The sequence below is a fragment of the Sceloporus occidentalis genome, unplaced genomic scaffold, assembly GCF_023333645.1.
Source record: "Sceloporus occidentalis isolate IW3139 unplaced genomic scaffold, rSceOcc1.0.p SCAF_5, whole genome shotgun sequence".
In the NCBI taxonomy this organism is placed as follows: domain Eukaryota; kingdom Metazoa; phylum Chordata; class Lepidosauria; order Squamata; family Phrynosomatidae; genus Sceloporus; species Sceloporus occidentalis.
In genome coordinates, this window is record NW_028316985.1 from 5,413,830 (window position 1) to 5,436,085 (window position 22,256).

Sequence of the window (22,256 nt, forward strand, 5' to 3'; positions counted from 1 at the left end):
AAAGCTTGAGCAGGGAGGGGGAGATAATTGAGTAGCTGAGTGAAGAAATCATACTGAATACTGAATAGGAAGCTGCCATAAAGATTAAGGGGTTTTCTTTTATTTAGAAGGCAATCAGAGAAATGAAGACAAAGCATGAAAGAAGCCTAGATATAAGTGACGGTTGAGTAGTGAAGAAAGAAAACATGAGAGCTCTGAAACAGAGAGCAGGGATTCTTGAGCCAGAAAGGTAGGAGAGAGAGTCTGATGTGAATTTAAGCCAGGTAGCTCTGGCATCAGTTCTTAGAGATAGATGTCAGATAGAGTGGACAAAAAGAGATATGAAGTATTTGCACAGGTTTTGAGAAGGCTGCCCTTGAAGCAGTGCCCATCGGCTAACAGCAGAGTGGGTCACAGAAGTTCAGGAGAAGCTTTGGTTGTGGAGGCTGGAGTCACAAGTTTCAATCCCTTCTTGATGCTGTCACCCCACACTCTGTACCTTGCCATATCTTTTCCTCTTCACTAAGCACAAACAAGCATGAGATGTTTTGTGTGTGTGTGTGTGTGGGGGGGGTTCGGGCTATGTGGCCATGTTCTAGAAAATTTTCTTCCTGATGTTTTGCCAGCATCTGTGGCTGGCATCTTCAGAGCATGAGATGGATTGCATACCTTTGATTCTAACCATTCATAAGTATAGCTGTACAGCAGACAGAATCGGAATGGTCTGCACAGTCCTTGTGAACATCTCAGGGATGTAGACCAGAGTGGGCAAGTACACCAGTTCTAAGGGCTGGTTTTCTGACTGCCCCAAACACTGAAAGACAAAAATAATAATCTGGAACTGGCTAGAATCTACTTTTGTTTTTTTTGTTTTGTTTTGTTTTGTTTTGGGGGGAAATGGATATTTCTAATGTTAAACAATGTGGATGTGAAAATTATTTAAATGATTAATTGCCAGTCCTAGAGACTTCCAGAGAGGCACTGCTGTACTGTGCCACCCTCTTCTACATTTCAGTTTGCCTTGAATCCTGCACCGTGACTAAAACAGCGAACATCATACATCCTTCCAAACTATTGCTGGCAAAGGCTTCTGAATTAAGTTGCCAGGATAGGGTGTTGCTATGTTAGAACTATATGCCTTGGGTGCCCTGATATGCAGTGTGGCTGGCAATATGAATAACAGGGGCCCTCTTGATGTGAGAGACTCCAGTGAATGAAGCAAATTTTGGGTATATCGGAGGCTTATTCTGTATGCAGTAATGTTCATCAGTGGATAAATCACCCCCAGATGTGATCTCCTATTTTTTAAAAATAGGTTTTAAATGTACATAATCAGCTGGTGTCCTATGGGAGAGAATTGAGCAAATTCCTGGCATTGTTATGGATTTGCCATTGTTGCTAATGTGCGTTCACAGTCTGGTGCGCCGGTATTATGGGAGGAGGAACCACACAAAGTTTGCTGGTGTTATTGGAGAGGGAACAGCGCAGCGGTCTTACTTGCCAATTAAGTATCTAGAGCTTTCTCAAAGCGATGCAATGTGACAGAGAACCCTCACAGTATTGAAGAATTGCACTTATTAGTAACTCAGTAAGAATGGATCTTGTAATATTGGTATCACAGACGAGGAAGAAAAAAAGGTATAACTAAAGCTGCCTTTGGCTAGGTATCCTATCTTCTGTTGGATGTTTCAATATTGTTGTGCAGGTGAGCATGAGCTGAAGACTGAGAAGATTGTATTAACAAAATGTGCTTCGATTGCATGCAGATTAGACAGCTGAGTGAAATTGCTGCAGGGCTTGTGAAATAAGTGTGTGCTTTGATTAAAGATTTTAATTTTCTTCAGCATCTCTAGATATTAGCCAGTGACTGTTCTAGTGGTGAAGTGAAGCAACAGTACCTTTTCAGAGGGATTGCAGAAGTATTATAAGGGCTGTTGGGGGGGGGGGGGAATTAGTTTCTTCTGCTCGAGTGGTGGGCTTGGACATAGTTCTTAGAATATGTTCACATCCTGGAAACAGAATGTTTCCCCAAAAATCATGGGAAAGATTTTTGTTTAAAGCTAGTATGAATTATGGTGGGGAGAGTGTGGCTTACACGGGATGTGCAGAAGATCCTTCCTTATACAGAGGAATGGACTGTTTGAGAGGGAGTGACTTAAAACTTGATCAAGAAAAGGTAGAAATGCTGTTGCTCGGTTGAAAGGCAGGTCAAGGAATGGAGATTCAATCTGTTCTAGAAGAGTTTACACTCCTCCTGAAATGACAGATTTCAGTTTGGCTCTGGTTCTAGATTCAACCTTGAACCTGGATTCCTAGATATCAGGGATAGTCAACAAGGTTAAGATACTCCTTGTTCCAGTCAAACAGAATGTGATCTGGCCATGTATGATTTGCAGGAGCTGGGCTTTTTATGAACCCCCCCCCCAAAAAAAAAAAAAAAAAACCAAAACAAAACCCTCCTTAAACTCTGTGGGAAAATGCTTCATGCTTTTTATTGGAATAGCCACTGAATTTCACAGATACAAATAAAGGGTTACAAATCCAAACAGCCTGGTTTGAACCCCAAATACTGTTTTTTAAAAAGTGTTTCTTTTCCCCTGACCCTATATGCCACACAGAGTTTGGAAAAGTCCCCCCCCCCTTTACTCTTGTTACTGGACATACTGGATTCCTAAGAGTTTTATACCAAACACGAATTTCCAAAGCTCTTATTCCATACTAGAAACTAAATGGTACTGGGGTTCCCCACATATTGTTTTAACTATACCTTTCCTCATCTTGAAAAAGTGGACCCCACTTGCATATAAAGCATTATTTGAGTACAAACAAGTAGTTGAGCATGAACCAGAGTTGACTTATTGGAATAGTGTAATGTGTCTGAGAGTAATGCTCTTGAAACAGGTAGAAGAAAAATGTGTTGGAACTCACCAAGGTGATGGCCATAAGAGAAGAAGAAAAGTAGCAGGAGAAGAAAAATTATGGCTAGACAAGAGAGGTTTCAGGTAATGACTTAAGAACTTCTGTCATTATGGTTAGTCTCTTTTCTCAGGCACACTTGATCTAAAGTTTTTATTGGAGGTTAAGAGAGCCAGCATGGCATAGTGGTTTAAGTGTTGGACTATGACTCTGGAGATCAGGGTTCAAATTCTTGCTCAGCCATGAAACCCACTGGGTGACCTTAGCCAAGTCACACTCTCTCAGCTTCCGAGGATGGCAATGGCAAACCCCCTCTGAAAAAACTCGCCAAGAAAACCCTGTGCTAGAGTCTCCATAAGTCAAAAAAGACTTGAAGGCACACAACAACAAAAGAGTAGCATATGCTTCACTGTGACCTCTAGATGTTAAAACATACTCCTTTCTGATTTTGTGGAGTTCTCTTCTAGTGCTTTGGCCAGAGATTAATCATGGATGTGAGCCTGAGGAAGGCCTTGTCCGATGCCCCACATGTTCCAGGTCCTGGAATTGTTCCATTTTCAAGTCCCAACAGGATGAAAGAGAGTAGTTTATTTAATCTGTTGCTGTCGCACAACATCCTTCCAGCTCATGTAGAAGAAACATGGATTTAATATTCCACTGCAAAAGGCATTTGCAATAGCTGCATGCATCACATTTCCCTCATTAGTTTTGCCTTTATTGTGTCAACATACAATTTTGTAATGTACTATAAGATGAAAATTGCTATAAAATTGGCTTATGCTTGTATTTATAAGGCATAAACAAAACTGCAGCAACTGTAAGAGATGGGTCCCCCCCACACACAAATTCTTCCCTGCAAATAAGAAGACCTACATGGTTCAGTTTTGTGGTGGTTCCTACAATGCAAAAGTAGATTAGGAATTGGGCCATGGGTGGTTTCCTCTTCATTTCACCAAAATATAGTTTAATTCATTGCTTCTCAGACTCTCTGATGTGGGCAACTGGCAGTTTTGTCCTCCAGTGTGCTAGCGACTGGCACCATATTTCTGCCAATTGGCTACATTTTTTTCTTTCTTTTGGAGACTCACCAGGGACTGGCAGCCAATGGCTCTGGGACTGGCATTGGTCCAGGGACCACTACTTTGAGTATGGTTTTTTGTGAGTTTTTGGGGCTATGTGGCCATGTTCTAGAAGATTTTCTTCCTGACGTTTCACCAGCGTCTGTGGCTGGCATCTTCAGAGAAAGATTCAGATTTTCTGAAGATGCCAGCCACCGATGCTGGTGAAATGTCAGGAAGAAAATCTTCTAGAAACATGGCCACATAGCCCGAAAAACCCACAAAAAACCATGGATGCCAGCCATGAAAGCCTTCAACTTCATATTACTGGTCTAATTCACACTGTGCAATACTTTGGACACCGGTTACTCATCATGCAAACTACACATCTACAATCTGGGATAGTACAAAACTGGCTTTCAACACAACATACCCAAGGTGATTTCAAAAGACCAATTACACATAGTCTATTGTTGTGTTGCCTACCATGGCACTACCTTTTTGTTGTGGTGGGATTGTGTGCTTCTGTGAGGCAAGAGGCTATACAAATGCTGCTAGTATGGTGTCCCATATCACTGAAGAGCCAAAGTAAATGTACCACATGACTACTGCAGAGCACCAGTTTCTCTTCGTGTGTGTGTCCTGGCAAAAGATCTCTCTGAGACAACAAGTATGGCACTTTAACTCACTCTAAAGAAGTCAGTACTGTGCAGAGAGATGATGCCTTGATAAACTATATACTTAAAGATTACTGTTTTTGTGTGCCTTCAAGTAATTTCCAACGGAGAGGAACTCTGTCACAGGATTTTCTTGGCAAGATTTGTTTAGAGAGAGTTTGCCATTTTTTCTTCTGAGAGAGTGTGACTTGGTCAAGTTCACAGAGTGAGTTTCCATGGCTGAGCAGGGATTTGAACCCTGGTCTCCCGAAGTCTTAGTCCAACACTCAAAACATTACATACTTAGATGTCCCACTTCTGGAATTCCTTGCATACTGAGTTCTATTTTTAGAATTAATAAATGGAAATAACACCCCCCCCCCCCCAATTTCATTGATTTGGGAATGGGTCTCAGAGCAGAGTCCTTGATACCAACTCAACCCGACTGAACACGGTTGTGTTCCCATAATTTATTGTCATACCAAGGGACAGTTTCAATTAACAAGCTGGAAGGAAAAAGCAATTTCTCTGCTAGTACATTAGAAGACAGTACAGTAATATGATTTCTAATTGACAGCCCATTCAAACAGTCATGATTATTTCTGGGTAATGTTTACCTCGTTTCAGATTTCATCTTCAAAATTGAGGAGATGGTTAGGTAAAAAAAAATATGCCTTGGTCTGTTACATATGTTTCTTTCTTTGTGCTCATGTAGGCACACTTCCAAGTGAAAATGATGACAATTGAAAGTCATGCTAAACTGAATCTAAGTTGACAAATGCCTGCTTAATAGTCTGCAGTCAGATTAAAGCCTCTCAACATGTGTAGCAACTCAGCTGATCGCTCAAATGGCAGATTTTAAAAAGCAAGCAAGAAAAGCCGAACAAGTACGCTAAGAATATTGCCTTTGTGTCAGAAATGTGCCTTCATGCTTTAAAATGATAAAAAATTGCAATCGATCCTTACAACTGTTGTGTTCATCTTTATTGATCAGGCAGCAGAAAGATAAATCGCTGCCCAAATAAGATTATAGTAAATGTTAGCATCAGAGGGGACTGTTGGTTGATAGAGGACCATTCATCATCTCAAATGGTGACCTGTCCGTGAGCGCATTGCCGTCCGTCTGCTTGTCTAATCACATCCCTATTGATTTCATCTGTATCTGAGGAATCTGGATGTGACTGTCATTGGATGAGCAAGATTGCTAAATGCAAAAGAGGTCATTGGTGTGAAGAGGATTTCATTTTCATTTTCTTACCGGCCAGCAATGATTTATTAAAAAATAAACTACACCTAAAGTCACCATGCTTGGAACTTCAGTCTGCAGACAAATGAATTATTAGGCTTGGGTTGTGAAAAAAAGCCCAGAGTTGAGAAACCGCCGTGTTTTTCCTAATCTTCGTGTGCCCTTTTGACTGTGATATCTGTTACCCAATTTATTATAATTTGTGTAAAAGGTATGAGGCCCCAGAACACAATTTTACTCTTCTTTTCAGCTTAATGTTTTTTCCAATGATTTTTATAGATCCCTTGCGAATTCTGAATAGCCTGGGAAAGCTTAAGACACAGACTCGGTTGATTAAATATCTGTCCTTTTACCTTTCCAGATGGAGCCTTCTCCCTTCAGTCACTGGTGAAATAGGCTTCATCACCTCTTAGACAAGAGCAAGGGAACTTTGTGTAATGTTGCCTGTCTTCTGGTCCAATTTGGGACACGTAGACAGAGATGGTTTAGCTGTGACCTTTTTGCCATCATGCAGGGATGATTTTGATCTGCTTTAGAGGCTTTGCAGCATTACGAGGCAAAAACTTCTCGCTGCTGACCCAAAAGACAATTCTCAACTGAAGAAATATTGCTGACCTAGAGAGGGATTACAACATCACAAAACTGGGGGATGCTTCCAGAATGCATCCTGTACAATGACTCATCTTCCCCATCGTGGCAGAAATAATTTACATTGCTTAACATGTTGTTGTTGTTGTTGTTGTCATCATCATCATCGTTGTTGTTTCTTCTTTCCTTTATAGAACCACAGAATTGGAAGGAGCTCCAAAGGCAATTGAGCCCAACTCCCAGCTCAGTGGAGGAACTCTTGCTAGTCTGAGCCTCCAGATAGCTGTCCAGCCTCTTTTTGAAGATGTCTAGGTCATTGATTCCATTACCAAATTACCAAACTGCTTTTACCATGAAGAAGTTCCTTCTAACGTTCAATCAAAATCTACCCTTCTGTAACATAAAACCATTAGACCTGGTCCTATCTCTGGGGCAGCAGAGAAGACATCTATACCTTCCTCTCTGTGACAGTCCTTTAGGTATTTAAAGAGTGCATTCCTGTCACCTCTCAGTTCTCTCTTCACCAAGCTAAACAGGCCCAATTCCCTCAGTCTTTCCTCATATATATTCTTCTTCATACCTTTTATTTATTTATTGCCCTTCTCTGAACCTGCTCCAATTTGTCTATTTCCTTTTTAAAATGAGGTGCCCAGAACTGAACAGAGTCCTTCTAATGAGGTCCCACCAGTGCAGACTATTAAAGGACTGTTATTTCCCTTAACCTGAAAACTGTGGTTCTAATATAACCCACCTTTCCCCTATATTGGAACTCAAGGCAGTTTACAAAAATTAAAACAAACATGGTTAATAGCACTATAAAAGATTTAATCTTTCCCATTGCTGACGGTCATAGCTGGTCATGGGAGATCCTCTTCGCTTGTTTCCCTCTGCTGCCTTCTGTCTTCTTGGCCTTTGATACTGTGGTTCTGTGCTTGGCTGGAGGGATGGGGAGCAGATGGAAGAAGAGGGTGGTCTTTCAGTGTCTAGCTATTGGTGCGCAAGCTAGGTTGGCTACTCTTCCCCGGGAGAGAGGGTCAGGAGAATGGTGGAAATGAGTTGGGTAGAAATGAGAAAAGGGCTTGAGGAGAATTCTCAAGGGTTTTCGAATATTCTCTCCATCCTTGATTTAATATGTAGTATAGGAATCGCTTGCCTTCTTTACAGTGTTACTATAAGGGTTGTTGAATGTACATGAAGGCATTTAAGCACCAGCAAAGGTGCTAAAGAAGTGCAGAGGATTCTGAATACAATAGTTTGGTGAAAAGGATGGTTTAGTAAAGGAATAAAAAATACAGCGTGAAGTAGAGGACCCATGAATTATTTATATAGGGCCAAATCTGTTTAAAGATGTTTTAGCCTAAAAATTATCCCACCTAATAAAATGAAAGCAAGGGTTTCAGCACCAAGTGTGTCAGTTGTAAGTTGAGTGTACCATACACAAGTATTAGACATGATGATATATAATGTTGAGGTCTTACTTTAATAACTGCAAAGCCAGAAACACGCTGTTACAGCTCTCTTTCTTTCCTCTGAGCTTTAGTAACCCATACCTTGGGCAACCTATATATCCAAATAGTATGATTGGTTGTTAGTGGTTGGTGTCTACATTTACACATCCATTCCTTGTTTTAAGTAAACAGTCTAATTGCAGTAGAGAGCAAAACAGCACCCAGTTTCTAGGCCTCACTATGACCAACATCGTAATTGTTACCTTCCCTCAAATCCTATGCACACCAACCTAAGAGCAGAAACTACATGAACAATTTTGATGGTCCCTTTCATATTTCTCCTCCAACTGATGTTCTGTGTTTAAGGCAGAAAACGCCAGGGGTCTTTTATAGCAGGAGATGACTGCCAGGCAGTGGAAAAATTTAAAAAATCTACTAGGATGTTGGATCCCTTTGATTCTACATTGGAAAGGAGAAGCAACAGCCTGATTTTCAAGACACGCGTTAAGAGGCATAATATGTTGTTCTGTCCTGATCCTTTTTAATTTAGTTGTTCTGATAAGCCAGACATGTCCTCTTTCCAAAGCACAGACAGTTGGGAGGGTCTGCGAAAACTCCTTCCCAATCCATCCTGTTGAGTGACTAGAGTGGAACATCCTCTGAATCTGTGCGTTTTGTGGATTTTGGAACCCCTCCATAGCAATATGCCTTCGTTCCAATACTAACAGTATAACAGAGTCATAAAAACGGTTTCATATATTTAAACAAATTACCAGAGATATTATTTAATCATAAAAATGTCACTGCATTTATAGACTGCTGTCTGAGAATGCTGCTTTGCCCCATAGGGAAGCTGTAACATTTCAGGATGTAGGGAAAAAATCTTTCTGCTTAAGGCTGCAATATTATTTGCCCTTGAAATTTAAGAAGGGTTGAGTTGATGGAAAAGCCGTTGCACATAGTTCTCTGGGAGATAGGAGTGCGTTCTTGGTTTATGTCATTTCCCTGACCATGGAGACCTGAAATACTTGCAGGAAAACTCAGAGAAGGACTTCAGGATGAGGCTCTTATACCTTTTCTTACATCTTCGGCCAGAGGACACCCCCATCATCTTCAGAAGACAGCGTTCCAGAAAGATGCCAGATTCAGGCAAGATCCTTTAAAAAAAAAACCTCAGCCAGCAACTCCAGGGATGCTCAGCTAGTTACAATACAGGTTCATGTCAGGCTTCCTGTGGCTTCAATCCTCTGGCTGGGAAGTATTCTTTTATTGCTTACTAGGAGGAACCAGTGGTTCAGCAGTTAAGACTGATGTTCGCAAGGTTGGCAGGTCAGCAGTTCAAGACCCAAGTGCATGGGATGGAGCAAGCTACCGTCACTAGTCCCAGCATCTGCCAACCTAGCAGTTAGAAAGCATGTAAAATGCAAGTAGATAAATAGGTATCACTTTGGTGGGAAGGTAACAGCATTCTGCGCAGTCATGCTAGCCATATTATCATGGGGTTGTCTTTGACAGCGCTGGTTCCTTCAGCTAAGTAATGGGGATGAGCATGGCTCCTACAGTTGAGCATGACTTGACAGTCGTGTCAAAGGGGAAACCTTTACCTTTAGAAGGAAGAGCTTGAGTCAGTAGTACCTTCAAGGAGTTATCCATAGTCCTGATGTTTCTGATGAGACTTCTCCTACTTTTCTTTATCATGTCCACTTCCCTTATCATCTTCCAGCCTTAATACATTGCATGTTCTGTTGCTATCGTTGAATGGAAGGGTGCTTTCATAGGACAGAAACCCAATGTGTGCTGTTTGAATGTAGTTTTGACACAGTACAGTCATTTATTGCTTACACCGCCCCTGAACCAATCTGGGATGACATTTTATCTTACAAGAACATCTAGACTAGACTATATGATTTATAATGTTTTGCCTAGCTGGATGATCTGACCACAATTCTTGATTGGCTCACTGTTCCTGAACATAGACCATTGAGAAAACCAATGTAAATGTGCATAGAGTTCTGATTTTTAACTTAAGTTCTTTTCAAGTTGAATTTGCAATTCTCCATTGAGTCGGGTGTGTTTCTGAGTAAACCTATATATGGATTGATTGATACTTTATTTTCTCTATAGAGCAACAGAAACCAATTATGACATATGTCATGATGAATTAAAAATATAAAAGAAATGGCACAGCGTAATGTAGAAAATCATTTTCGAAAAGTGTAGAATATCATACAGCATAAAATGCAAATGAGATATAAAATAGATTGCATTACACTATTATGAGAACGTCTGTGAAATATTAAATTATTTTTTGTCAATGGCTTGTGAATTTAAGTTAGTTATTTTATCTGTAATTATGGATTTCTGAAGACCTGTTCTGCTGTTATTCAACCATCTTCATTTTAATAAGTACACCACCTTTCTCATTTTTATATATATGTGGCAAAAATGGTATAGTGGTTTGAGTGTTAGACTATGACTACAACCAGGGTTTAGTTCCCAGCTCAACCATGAAACCCACTGGGTGACCTTGGGCGAATCACACTCTCTCAGCCTCAAGGGAAGGCAATGGCAAACCTCCCCTGAACAAATCTTGTCCAGAAAACCCCATGATAGGGTTGCCATAAGTCAGAAATGACTTGAAGGCACACAACAACAAGTGTGGTAAAGTCACTGAGGCATCCAAAAGGAAGACAATGAATGTTTAAAGAGATTTTATTTTTGAATTCAGACTGGGTTTATCCATGGATACTAATTTAGGATCCTGACTAGCAGAGGGATGAGTTGAAATTAAACTAAAGGAGATGCTCATAGAATCATAGTTGGAAGAGACCTCAAGAGCCTCTGTTTAAAAACCTCCAAAGGAGGAGACTCCACCATTCTCCAAGGGAGTGTGTTCCACTGTTGGACAGCTCTTACTGTCAGGAAGGTCTTCCTAATGTTGAGGTGGCATGATTCTTCAATCCACAGAATTTCACATGCACTCTAACCATGGGCTGCATTATCAATGCCAGTTATTGTGAGCATTTGCTCCTGCCACTAGCTGGAGCATTGTGATGTCACAAAGCCCAGAGGAAGATTGTGGAGTTGAAACTGGAAACAAGGAAATGCATGGGCTTAAAAGTCATGGGTATTAAGGGTGAAGGGGAGCCTGATAGCAAACTGCGGAAGAGCCACAACACAGACAAAATCAGTGAGTCCCGGAAGCAAGCAAAAGACGGAAGTGGCCACCAGGAAAAGGTAGGAAGATGAGAAGTGGGACAGAAACCTACTGGCAAGAGAAAAACAGGCTTGGAATAGATAGGGTGAAGATATGGTTGTGTAGAAAACGATCATCTACTTTGTGGTTGTAAAGTTTATAACTAATTAAAGCAAACATAGGTGGAAATGTCACGTACTGCTTGTATTTGGGCTTGCAATGCAAGCAATTTTGGGTTGTTGATGTTTCTAGAGGGGTGGCATTAAGATATGCTAAACTCCACCCTAAAAATGTTTTATCATTTGGTATAATTTGGTATAATCCATTCACACTGAATTATTTCCTCATTTTTTCCAGAGTGCACAGTTCTACAAAGTCACCACAGAGCAGTACCAAAAAGCTGTCGATGAAGTAGATGCCAAATTCAAGTAAGACCTTTGCCTTTCCTTTCCTTTTCTCTTGTCTTTCTTTCTTCTTTTTTTTAAAGACCATGAATGTAATTTTGTATGAATACAGATTTTTTCCCTTAGTCTTATGATTCAGTACTAGGAAAGTGAAAACTGAAATAAAACACATTGCTCGTGCAAGGAAGGGTGTTTTACAAAAGTTGCAAGTCAGGTGAGCTATGGACTGTACTGGGCATAGCATTGAAATTCAATGCATTGACATACTCCTAGCCTATACATATTGACATATTAAGAGATATGTATCAGAGTGTTTTTGTGTGTGGGAGTCTCTTGGATCACTATTATTAAAATGTGGGGGGCTTGAGCATGAATTGTGCTTTTTTAAAATAATAATAATAATAGGATATCTTTCATTTCATTGATATCCTGTTTTTCTTTCATTCTGAGACCTCTTACCTTCAACTGTAAGTCCAGAATCAGGCCTGTCTTTAATGTTATTTATTGTTCAGTGTTTTTAATTTTGAAAGTGCTGTAGACAATATGGCTGCAATTGGATTTTAACCATTTTAGAAGAATCTGTTGTCTCTTCTGGGTCCAGCTTGGAAAATACCTAAATCAACAATTTAATTTTCCCTGTAATGGCCAAGGCTGAGTTAAATCCTCTCCGTTATTCCTCTGGAGGGTTAAATGAAGAACCAGTAATTAGGGGGTGAAATGACTCTGACCTTTGCTCTGGCCTTTCCCCCCGCTTTTGCTAATTCTTGCAAGAAAGCATCATCCATCATATTTCATGGCTTTTATGGTAGAAACTTTAACTCACCCACCCATTTTCCTGCCATCCTCTGATAAATGCTGCCAATAGAAGACAGAGACCAGCACTCGATTGTTGTCCAGGAAGCCTGTTGTTGCCGAAAGGCTCTTAGCCCCCATGACAACATATCATTAGGGATGATTAATAATCTGATAAAGATCCATAAAGAAGGCCTTAAGGCAACTTACTGCTTAGTTGTCCCATAGAAAGGCACCTCAAGGATGAGAGCCTGTCTGCCTTTTCAAGCTATCTTTGGCTACAAAAGCTTCAAGAATCTTTTCAATATAAAGGATGAGGGAGGGACAATCCTGGGATTCTGAAATGATGAACATAGGAAGCCACTTTATCCTGAAGGTGGATCTATTCTGTAGAAATAATGCAGTTTGATACCACTTTAAGTGCTATAGGATCCTAGGATTTGGAGCCTTGGTGGTCCTGGTGGCGCAGTGGTTAAATGCCAGTACTGCGGCCACAGCATTGTGAATTCGATCCCAGGGCTCCAAGGTCGACTCAGCCTTCCATCCTTTTGCAGGACCGTAAAATGAGTACCCAGCTTGTTTGAGGCAATTGGTTTAAAGTTTGTAAACCGCTTAGAAAGTGCTGAGTTCACTGTGAAGTGGTATAGAAATGTAAATGCTAAAAGCTAAATCTGTAGTTTTACAAGGTTGCTAGCCTTCTCAACCAAAGAGTGTTGGTGCTTCACAAAACTACAAATCCCACAATTCTGTTAGGATGGCGCTACAGCACTCAAAGTGGTGTCCAGGTCCCTTATTTCTACAGTGCAGATGCACCTGGAGTCAGACCACTGTTCTGCTTGACCTGGTTCATTGTCCTGACTGGCTCTAGCCGCCCTTTACCTTACCTGGTTTAGGGCTTTTCAAAAATGTGCAATCAAATAAAAATCTTAGCACCTAGTATGAAAGACGCAATTAGGTATACAACAGACAAAACAGATTTGAAGTGTGTCCTGATCACAAAAATTCAGTTTGAACCTCTGATTAAGTGATTTAGAAAAATAATAGCTCAATTCAGCTCAGAATGCTATATTCAGTTTGACATGGGTCCAAAACTAAATCTTGGCTTGAAAATATAAATCTTTGTTTTCCACTTAATATAACCGAGGAGCAACAAATTTCTATACTTTTTTTGTTTTGTTTTTCACAATTGGATGACAATTTCGGGTGTAGTAGCTCTTTATGAGGGGGTTTCACTTACCAAATTGCAGATTAGTCAGTGGCAAGGGATTCATGCTATGCACCTGAAACTCTAAAAACACACAAATAAGACTCTCTAGAGTTCCCTCGACACTCTAGAGTTGTGTTGGCACAGATTCTTCCAAGGTTTAGTAGCTTAGAAGCAAATCATGTGTCTTCCAATCTTGCAAGATTCAATAAAGTGCTGTAAAGAATCTCTCTCTCTCAGTGTATGTACCAGCACCCAGGCATGCTGGGCATGAATCATAGAATCATAGAGACCGCAAGGGCCATCCAGTCCAACCCCCTAAAGACCTCCAAGGAAGGAATCCTCACTCTGAAGGGCCTGTCTCAGATTTTGGGTGACAGAATGTTCCCAAAGCCCAAGATGCTCCAACTCTTCATCCCTTCAATAGTTACATGCTTTAATAATCTCAGGAAAGCAGTTAAGTGCCAAAATTACAAGACGGCATATCTTGAATAATGTTTTTACAATATGGAGGTTTTGGGGAAGAGTCACCTTACAAAAGCTGTAGAATTAGCCTCTTGATGCTGAAACATGGCATGTAGTCAAAATTGTTATAGGAGCACTTGATGGAAGTAGTGTATGGGTTTATTTATAATACAGTCAGTCCTCTTTATCCACTGATTTTTCATCCATGGATTCAAGCATCCACAGCTTGAAAATATTCAAAAGAAGTATACATTCCAAATAGCAAACTTTGATTTTCCATTTTATATAAGGAACACCATTTTGCTCTGCCATTATATTTAATGGGATTTGAACATCCATGGATTCTGTTATCAGCAGGGGATCCTGGAACCAAACCCCAGCAGTTAACAAGGTCCCACTGTAATACCTTATTGCAGTGGTCTCCATTTTTGACCGCTTCAAAGCTCTGGCCAAGGCACATAGGACAGTCAGTGTCTATAGCTATGACAACTGAACAGGCTCCATGTAAAGATGAATATACATCTGACTATGAAATGCTGGTGCAGTGTATGTATGTATGAGGAGAGAGAGAGAGCACACTGAGTAAAGCCAATCTCTTATGCATATACGTTTGCCAGAAACATGCAGCTAGTTGCTGATGGATAAACTGCTGGATTACTAGGCTCTTTTTTTGCTCTTCTAGCTTTGTTTAAGGTATCCTCCTTATTTAAAATTTAAAATTTGTTAGAAATGAAGAGAGCCTGGGAAGACCAGTTGGTCATGTTTTTCCTACGCTAAACTTCCACAAGGAGAAATGTTTTATGCATAATGCAGCACAAAGCACTGCTGGTAAACATATGGAAATATGTGTACATTTTCATTTAAGTAATATTGACAAATACATCTGCAGACACATAATTAAGGTACAGCACACAGGATGTCTCTGTATACATCTATGGGGGAGCAGATAGAAAGCAAAAGGTGTTGTTTTTTTAAATGAAAAAGAAGAGTACCTGCCCTTCCCATCCACTAAGCAGGCTTCAAGCCCTTTCTGTAGTTGCTAAGACAGAGAACTTACTTTTAGTTCACGCTTGCATGATTTCAACTCCTCTGGAAGTGTCTGCAGGCAACGGATAAGACAACTGTCCTTAGCTTCTTATATCAGAGGTGGTAGTACCTTATTGTTCTCTGGAAGCTAAAATGCATACCTAGCAATGGTGACTGAAACTTTTGTGACCCAAAGTCCAGAATATATGGAAGACAAGTTGGAACTCTTGGACTAGATGCATGGTCACACTTGCACACAAACAACTGGCATGGACTACTGAACCAGGACTCCCAGATGGCAGATTGACTCATTCACTTTTGCGGGGATTGCCTCTCTTCATTGGTTAAATGGCCAGCACCAGCTGTTTTCTGCTATGACAAGCATGGCACCCAAGTGGCTTCCCTTAATGATCCAATTGGTGCTGGAGTTGGTCACATTTTGGCTGAAGGATGTAAAATTCATGCTTGTCTCATTTTCGCATGCAAAATTCTCACATGCAAGACAGTTTGATTTCTCTCTCTCTCTGCCTCTAAGTTGGCAAGGTATTTTCTATTGCTTTTAAGATTGTTTGGGGGTTTGCAAGAATAATTTTGACACAAATTGTGCCAATTTGTGGATCTCACCTACAGTAGCTGCTATAACAACCCTGCCTTGGTTGTGAGATCTTCAGTGGCTGATCCTGAGGATGCAAATTGTGGGATGCTATTTTTTCACCCTTAGTTAATATTTTACCTAAATTGTTAAAAAAAAATCTGAGGATAAAGCTCTGTTGCTTTTCCAGTACTATTTTTGGGCTACTGCCACACTGCAAAATTAATACAACTTGACACCACTTTAACTGCCATGGCTCCATGCTCTAGAATCCTGGGATTTGTAATTTGTTGTGGCACCAGAGCTGTCAGAGAAAGCTAAATATCTCATGAAACTACAAATCCCAGAATTCCATAGTATTCAGCCACGGCAGTTAAGGCAGCGTCAAGCTGCATTAATTCTGCAGTCTAGATGCAGCCCAAAAGCACAAGGACACCCTGTTCCTTAGAGTAGACATAGCAAGACATTTGGCTCTGTCTGTTGAACAGAAGAGAAGCAGCAATCCTTGAAAAGTAAATGGAGTCAGAAAGAGCCCTGAGGCTCCTGGAGAACAGGAATCCAGCGTAAGAATTTTCTGTTTTGCCTCTATCTCAGTTTGCTGTATTGAGGGAAAATGTATGATTATAAATGGTAACTGGTACCATAAAATGCTGTATTTAAAACTTTACTGGAAATATTATTTTATTAAGAACCAATAGTGCATATAATTCTGTAACATCTCCTAAATATCTTGTTTTGTCTGGAGGATGTGCTTGAACATACTGGAATGGATGGGATATGTCTTCAATGCAAAAAAAATATTTCACAATGTATTTCCATGCTTTTAAGACTTTAAGTTAAACAGATGTTCTTTTAACTGTCTTTTGGAGTGTAGTTTGATGAGTAAATTATGACAAAGTTAGTGCAAAACTGAACGCTGATGCTTTTCCCAATGTCTCGTGTTTAGTTTAATTGAACGTGAGGACTGAAGACAGGGTTTCAAACCGAAGTGCTTTAAAGAGCTTGTTTAATTGCCTGTAAAAGGAGAATTAAGTAAGGTTGAGCTGCTAAATTTACAATTCTGTTAAATGCATAAACCAATGTGCTGCATGTCAGTGTGACTTCAAGTTGGGAGTGTGAGATTAATAGAGCTAATTGTGGTATTGTTGCAAAGCAAGTCCATGTAATAATGGCAAACATGCTTAGAATTTTTAGTGCATTTCCCACTCCGAATTTCACTTCTTTCATCCAGTTCTAAACAGAAGTTTCACACCCAGGGCCTATGTTTTGAAGCAGTTTCCACGCTGAAGGTTTACTGCCAACATTAATTCCTTTGTAATATGTGGGATCAGTCCAGTCAGGTTTTTGCATCCTCCCATCAGCAAGAAGCCATCAGTGTGCACCAACAGTGCATGAGGCATAGCAAGACAACATAAGACAAGATCTCATCCGACACCTCCATTGCACAGGATTTTATATCTGTACCATACAGGTTCTTCATGTTCTAGGCCAAACAGAAAATTGAGACACATAGTGGTCTACACAGCTCTGTGGGTGATGTTCTCAACCTTGAAAATTCCATTTAGATGTAGAAGAGAAGCAGATACACTGTAGGAATGTCAATAAGTCCAGCAATCATACACCATTCATATCTAGCAGACAGTACAAAATGTAAAATGAGCCCCCACACTATTAAACAGCCAATGAAGGATATCTGGCAGAACCATAGCTGGGAGGGGGGTTGTGGACCTTTCAGTGGAGAGAATTCAGTAATTTCAGTATATCAAACTGCACCATCCCCTTAGAGCTAGAATTCTCCCACTGATTTTGAGATAGGAAGTTATGTCCCTTGAAGGTATAATTGATGCGCATATGGTGTGTCTGACTACCAGTGTGGTTTATCTCTTTCTGACACTAATTTGTATTGATTGAAATTTCAACGATTAAGTCAAGGTAGTTCTGGCAGTATCCAAATGATTATCAAATGTGATTATTGCTGTAGTTGATTGGGGGGAAAAGTGTTTTTACTGTCACAGTGTCAATGGTGATCAATTGAGTTAGCACCAGTGCTAAAGATTTAAGGGCCAAATGCAAGAAGGAAAGCTCTGGGCATGGAACAGGCTGTGTCTAAATGGTCTAGCTGGAGGTGAATTTGGTTCAGGATTGAAGGCTGTTTCCCGACAGGACTTCAGATTACCCATGGGATTAACATGTTGGTGACGTGATAATTCTGGTTGCATTTTTGCCAGCACCCTTTCCTAACTACCAGGTAATCGTCATTTTAATTTCTTTCATAATAGAGACCCCATTGGGGTCACTCCCTGAAGTTTGAATGGTGGAAGATTCAGGACATAGAGAGAAAGAAAAAATACTTCTAGACACACCCATAGTTAAATTGTGGAAATCATTGTCATAAGATATGATGGTACAAACATGGCTTTAAGGGATTAGACAAATCCCCTTATTGCTGCATGCCGAATCAAAGACAATATGTTTCTGAATATCAGTTGCTAGGGAACATGAGAAAGAAGGGGTTGCAATTGTATGCATGCACTCCTTATGGGTTTCCTCTAGGCATTTCGTTGGCTACTCTGGTAACAGACTGCTTGGCTAGATGGGCCTTTGGTCTAATCTGTCAAAGCTGGCTGATGTTCTTGGAAAGGGGGTCTGCATATATCTGGTGTTCTCATGCTTTGCATACTCACATGAGGGCAGTTCCTATTGAGTCTATTACAGTAGAACACACCTTTAGGTTTTTTGTTGTTGTCAGTTGCCTTCAAGTGGACCCCAACTCATGGTGACCCTTTGGATGAGACATCACCAAGGCTGTCTATGAAGATCCTCTTTGGTCATTATTTTTGTTTTTTTCTTCTTTGACCTTCCTTAACAATTGTTCCAAGTCTATGATGTCTTGTGCTATAGTATGGTGTATGGGAAACATTCTGTTTTTTCCATATTCTGTTCTAACAGTATCCTCTTGTCCTCAGTATAGATTTCTCACCAGCACTCAAGTTTCCTAGTTGCTAGCGACTCATTTCTTGCCATCTGGAATATTTTACTCCTAGCTTTCTTTGGCCTTTTCACACATCCTCCTGGAACAACATAAATAAGGTGTTCTGATGACACCAAAATGTGTAAACTCTCTATCATGAGTGAGCTTCTCTATTTCACACAGTTGCACCAGAACAAAGGGGGGACTGGACACCATTACTTGGGTTTCAAGATGGCCACAACTTCAGTGCATAACAATGCATAACAACCAGTCATAAATGGATCATAAATCAATTATAATTCCATCATAAAATAGTCATAATACAGTAGTCAATCAATCATATTGCCACCATAAATAAATCAAAATATCACTGTCAATTAATGTACAATCAAGTAGAGGGGACACAGGGTTCGATGGTTCCATACTTAGCCAGTTGTTCAGTGGGGGTTTCCCCTGCAACTGTCCATTAAATCCCTTTATAGAGTTTGTACCCCTGGCCAGTCCATGTGATTGAGCCTTATTGGGAAGGTCTGGTATCTTTCCCAGCTTCAGGTTACCTGCCTCCCCCCATCGCATTCTGTCAACTCTGCTATCTTTCTGAAGATCCTACCCATCCACTTTATATCAAGCCCAATGTCCCCACTTCCTTCTGATAACCGCCAGTTGTGGCAAAACAGCACGTGTGGAGTAGAATCCTGTACATATAAATCCAGCTACCATATGCCCAGTATCAATGCACCCCTCTGTCAGGGTCAGTCTTCATCTCCTTAAGCTTTCTCTCCTCTCTGCTAACTCTCTCATCCCTTTAATCTTTTTAAATTAGATGAACTGTAACAAAACAGTTTGCTCTTTTCAAGGGGGAAGGGGGGCACATCGCATATGCTATCTCAAATATATCTGACATCTGCAGGCTCATTGTATATTATCTGTCTGTAATACTTACCCTGATGTCCACTTATTGCCTGTTTCAGTGCTGCATAAATTTGTTTTACTATTCCAAAATGCACCTGTTGTGTGTTATTTTTTTAATATTTGTGGGGGACTTGGATCACGTTGATCAAATCCTAAACTGTCAAATGGTTTATCTCTCTTTAAGACACTAATTCGCATTGATCAAATTCTAAATGATCAGGTTGAGCTAGTTCCTGCAGTACACAGATTATATTAAAACAACATTACCAGATCCTGCTGCCTTTTTCTAATGCGGGTGTTATATTATCCACAGTTGCATTAGAACTAGCATGATTATATTACACAGATGTCTTGTTCTTAATGAAAAGTTTACATAGGCAAGAAGAATTAAAATACAAGGGCACAGTATTACAGGAAGAGCTTGGCTTTGGACAAAAGCATTTTGGCTTTTATTAAGTAATTGTTTTGCATTTCTCTTGGATTCTCTCTGTCTTTTCTTTTTTTCTTTTTCTTCAGTGTTGAAAGCTGGAAGCAGAAAACTGAGTAGCTCTGGAGATTACATTTTCTTCTCTGGTTATACTCCTACCTAAATATCCGTTTTGGTCATTTGGATAGGGATTCAGCATCATCTTGATAGATAGGCTTACTCCCAACAAAAAGCAGCTGGAGGAGGGAATTAATCTACATCACATTACTGACATTTTGTTTAAGCCTACTTTGGATTCCAGATCTTTGATATGACTACTTGCATTACTGACCATTGTCTGAATAGCCACTCCACCTACAGTGAGATCAGGAATGTGCCTATAGCTCTTATGCCCCCTTTCACACAATGCACAACTGGGGTGATGAGCCATTTTGGTTAGTCTGCACAATATGAGATAGTGTCACTTCAAGGGCTTACTACTTTTCATTTGGCCTGCTGTGTTTTGGTTTACTTTCTTGTATGCTGAGCTGAAGAAGTCAGCAGGAGTGGAGACTTGACTGTGTTCAATAGCCAGGCCTTTTGGTTAATGTGTGTGCCCAACTACTTTTGATCAAGTGATCTCCAAGATTGTATCTGCCTTCAATCCTGTCTTGGGAGAAAGGTGGGATATAAATTCAATCCATCCACCCAGCCACCCACCAATCAACCAACCAACCAACCAATCAATCAATCATATAGCCACTCTGCATAATTATACCACTTTATCTGTCATAATTCTACCCTATGGAACCTCAGGATCTGTAGTTTTCTGCTGTCTAATAATTCTCTACCAGAGAACTCTAGTGATGTAGTTTCGAGAGTCAACCAGAGAATTCTAAGGTATATAACCAAACTACAAATCCTAGGTTTCTGCAAAATGGAACCTTGGCAGTTAGTTATCAAACTACTGTAATTTGTAGTGTGGATTCACCCCAAGACGACTTTGTTAAAGGACCTCCCTAAATAGCTTTGGCTGGTGGCAGGGGCCACAGTGTCCTCCTGCAATGCCAGGGAGGTTGTTTATGAGAGGCAGAAAGGACCAGGTCCCCTTACAGTTGTCTATTCTTTAGCCAGTGGCTGAGATCAGCCTTCTCTCCTTCTTGATCTGATCTTCTCCTTGAAAGTGGAGGGTGCAAGCCTTCTCTTTTGTCTGGATAATAAGCAAAGGTCAAAGCGTCCTTTCTTTCACTTCTGCAGTTTCAGGTCCACAGAACCTTCCCTATGATGTTTGCAGCACATATGACGCCAGTTTTGCCACTCACAAGATCAGAAGACAAACAATTGCAAAGGGATGTCCTGTGTGAGTCTTTAGAGTTGTAAGATATGAAAGCAAGCAATGCTCATGTGGGCCAATTAGTGGGGTCACATCACAGTTGCTGTCAGTTTTCTCTTCTCTCCTCTTCTCCCTTTTATTTTCTTTGCTCCCATATGTCAGAGAAGTCTCAGTCCAGACACCAGTTCATTACCTCCTCTGCTTTTTGTGGGAACTAGGCTGGAAATAAAATAAATAGAAAATAAGAGCAAGTGTGATATAGTGATTTGAGTGTTGGACTAGGACTCTAGCAGACCTAGGTTGAAATCCCTGCTCAGCCATAAAAACTCATTTGGTGACTTTGGGTAAGATTTCTTTGGGCAAGTTACACTTTCTCAGCCTAAGAGGAAGGCAGTGGCAAACCGCTGAGCTGACTCACTGTTGAAAGTTACCTTTCCAAGGTTGTATTTCTCACATATCCCGTTGATAGTTTCAGGCTGGTACTTGTTTGTGATCTGGTAAGAATGCTTGCTTATTTTGCCCAGTGGTAGTTATGATAAATGAGCCCTGTTTTGGAAAAGACTTGGCGTGTTCTAAATGAAATATAAGAAGGACAAATATCAGTCCTTGGAAGACAGATCCACTCTAACAATGCATGAATTGTTATGGGGAGTGGGAGCTGTGATCTGTAGTCAATTAAGCCATCCTTTGGAAGTTGCCTTTCCAGGACCACACAAAGTGCCAACAGTCTAACTGAGATGAATTTTAGATACAGAGCATGACTTTGATGCAATTCATTCAGGGACAAGGCATGTTAGGATGAAGCTAATGGGAAAGATGATGCATTTAGATAAGCTCAAAGCAGCTTGTAACACACTTAATGCTTAACTAGCCCAAACTGCTGCAGACACATATGCATCACAAAAGGAAAAAGTCAATGTTATTTATGCATCTCCTTCACAAATTAGCTTTACATAGCTTTCTTCAGTATGCATATGGTGTTACAAATGATTTCTTTCTTTCTTTCTTTCTGTGTTCTGCATCTTGGCTCTAAAAAAGCATTTTTATATTTCTGGAGTGCTTCT

At 40.4% G+C, this 22,256-nt stretch overlaps 1 protein-coding gene across 2 annotated transcripts in view; it reads left to right on the forward strand.

The window, feature by feature from the left end:
* CHCHD3 (coiled-coil-helix-coiled-coil-helix domain containing 3) overlaps positions 1-22,256 on the forward strand; it is a 265,622-nt gene that overhangs the window by 185,039 nt on the left and 58,327 nt on the right. For both annotated transcript variants that reach the window (XM_089527459.1, XM_089527460.1), the window contains one exon: positions 11,445-11,515. In XM_089527459.1, coding sequence (XP_089383585.1) covers positions 11,445-11,515 — 71 coding nt within the window. The remainder of the gene's footprint in view (positions 1-11,444; positions 11,516-22,256) is intronic.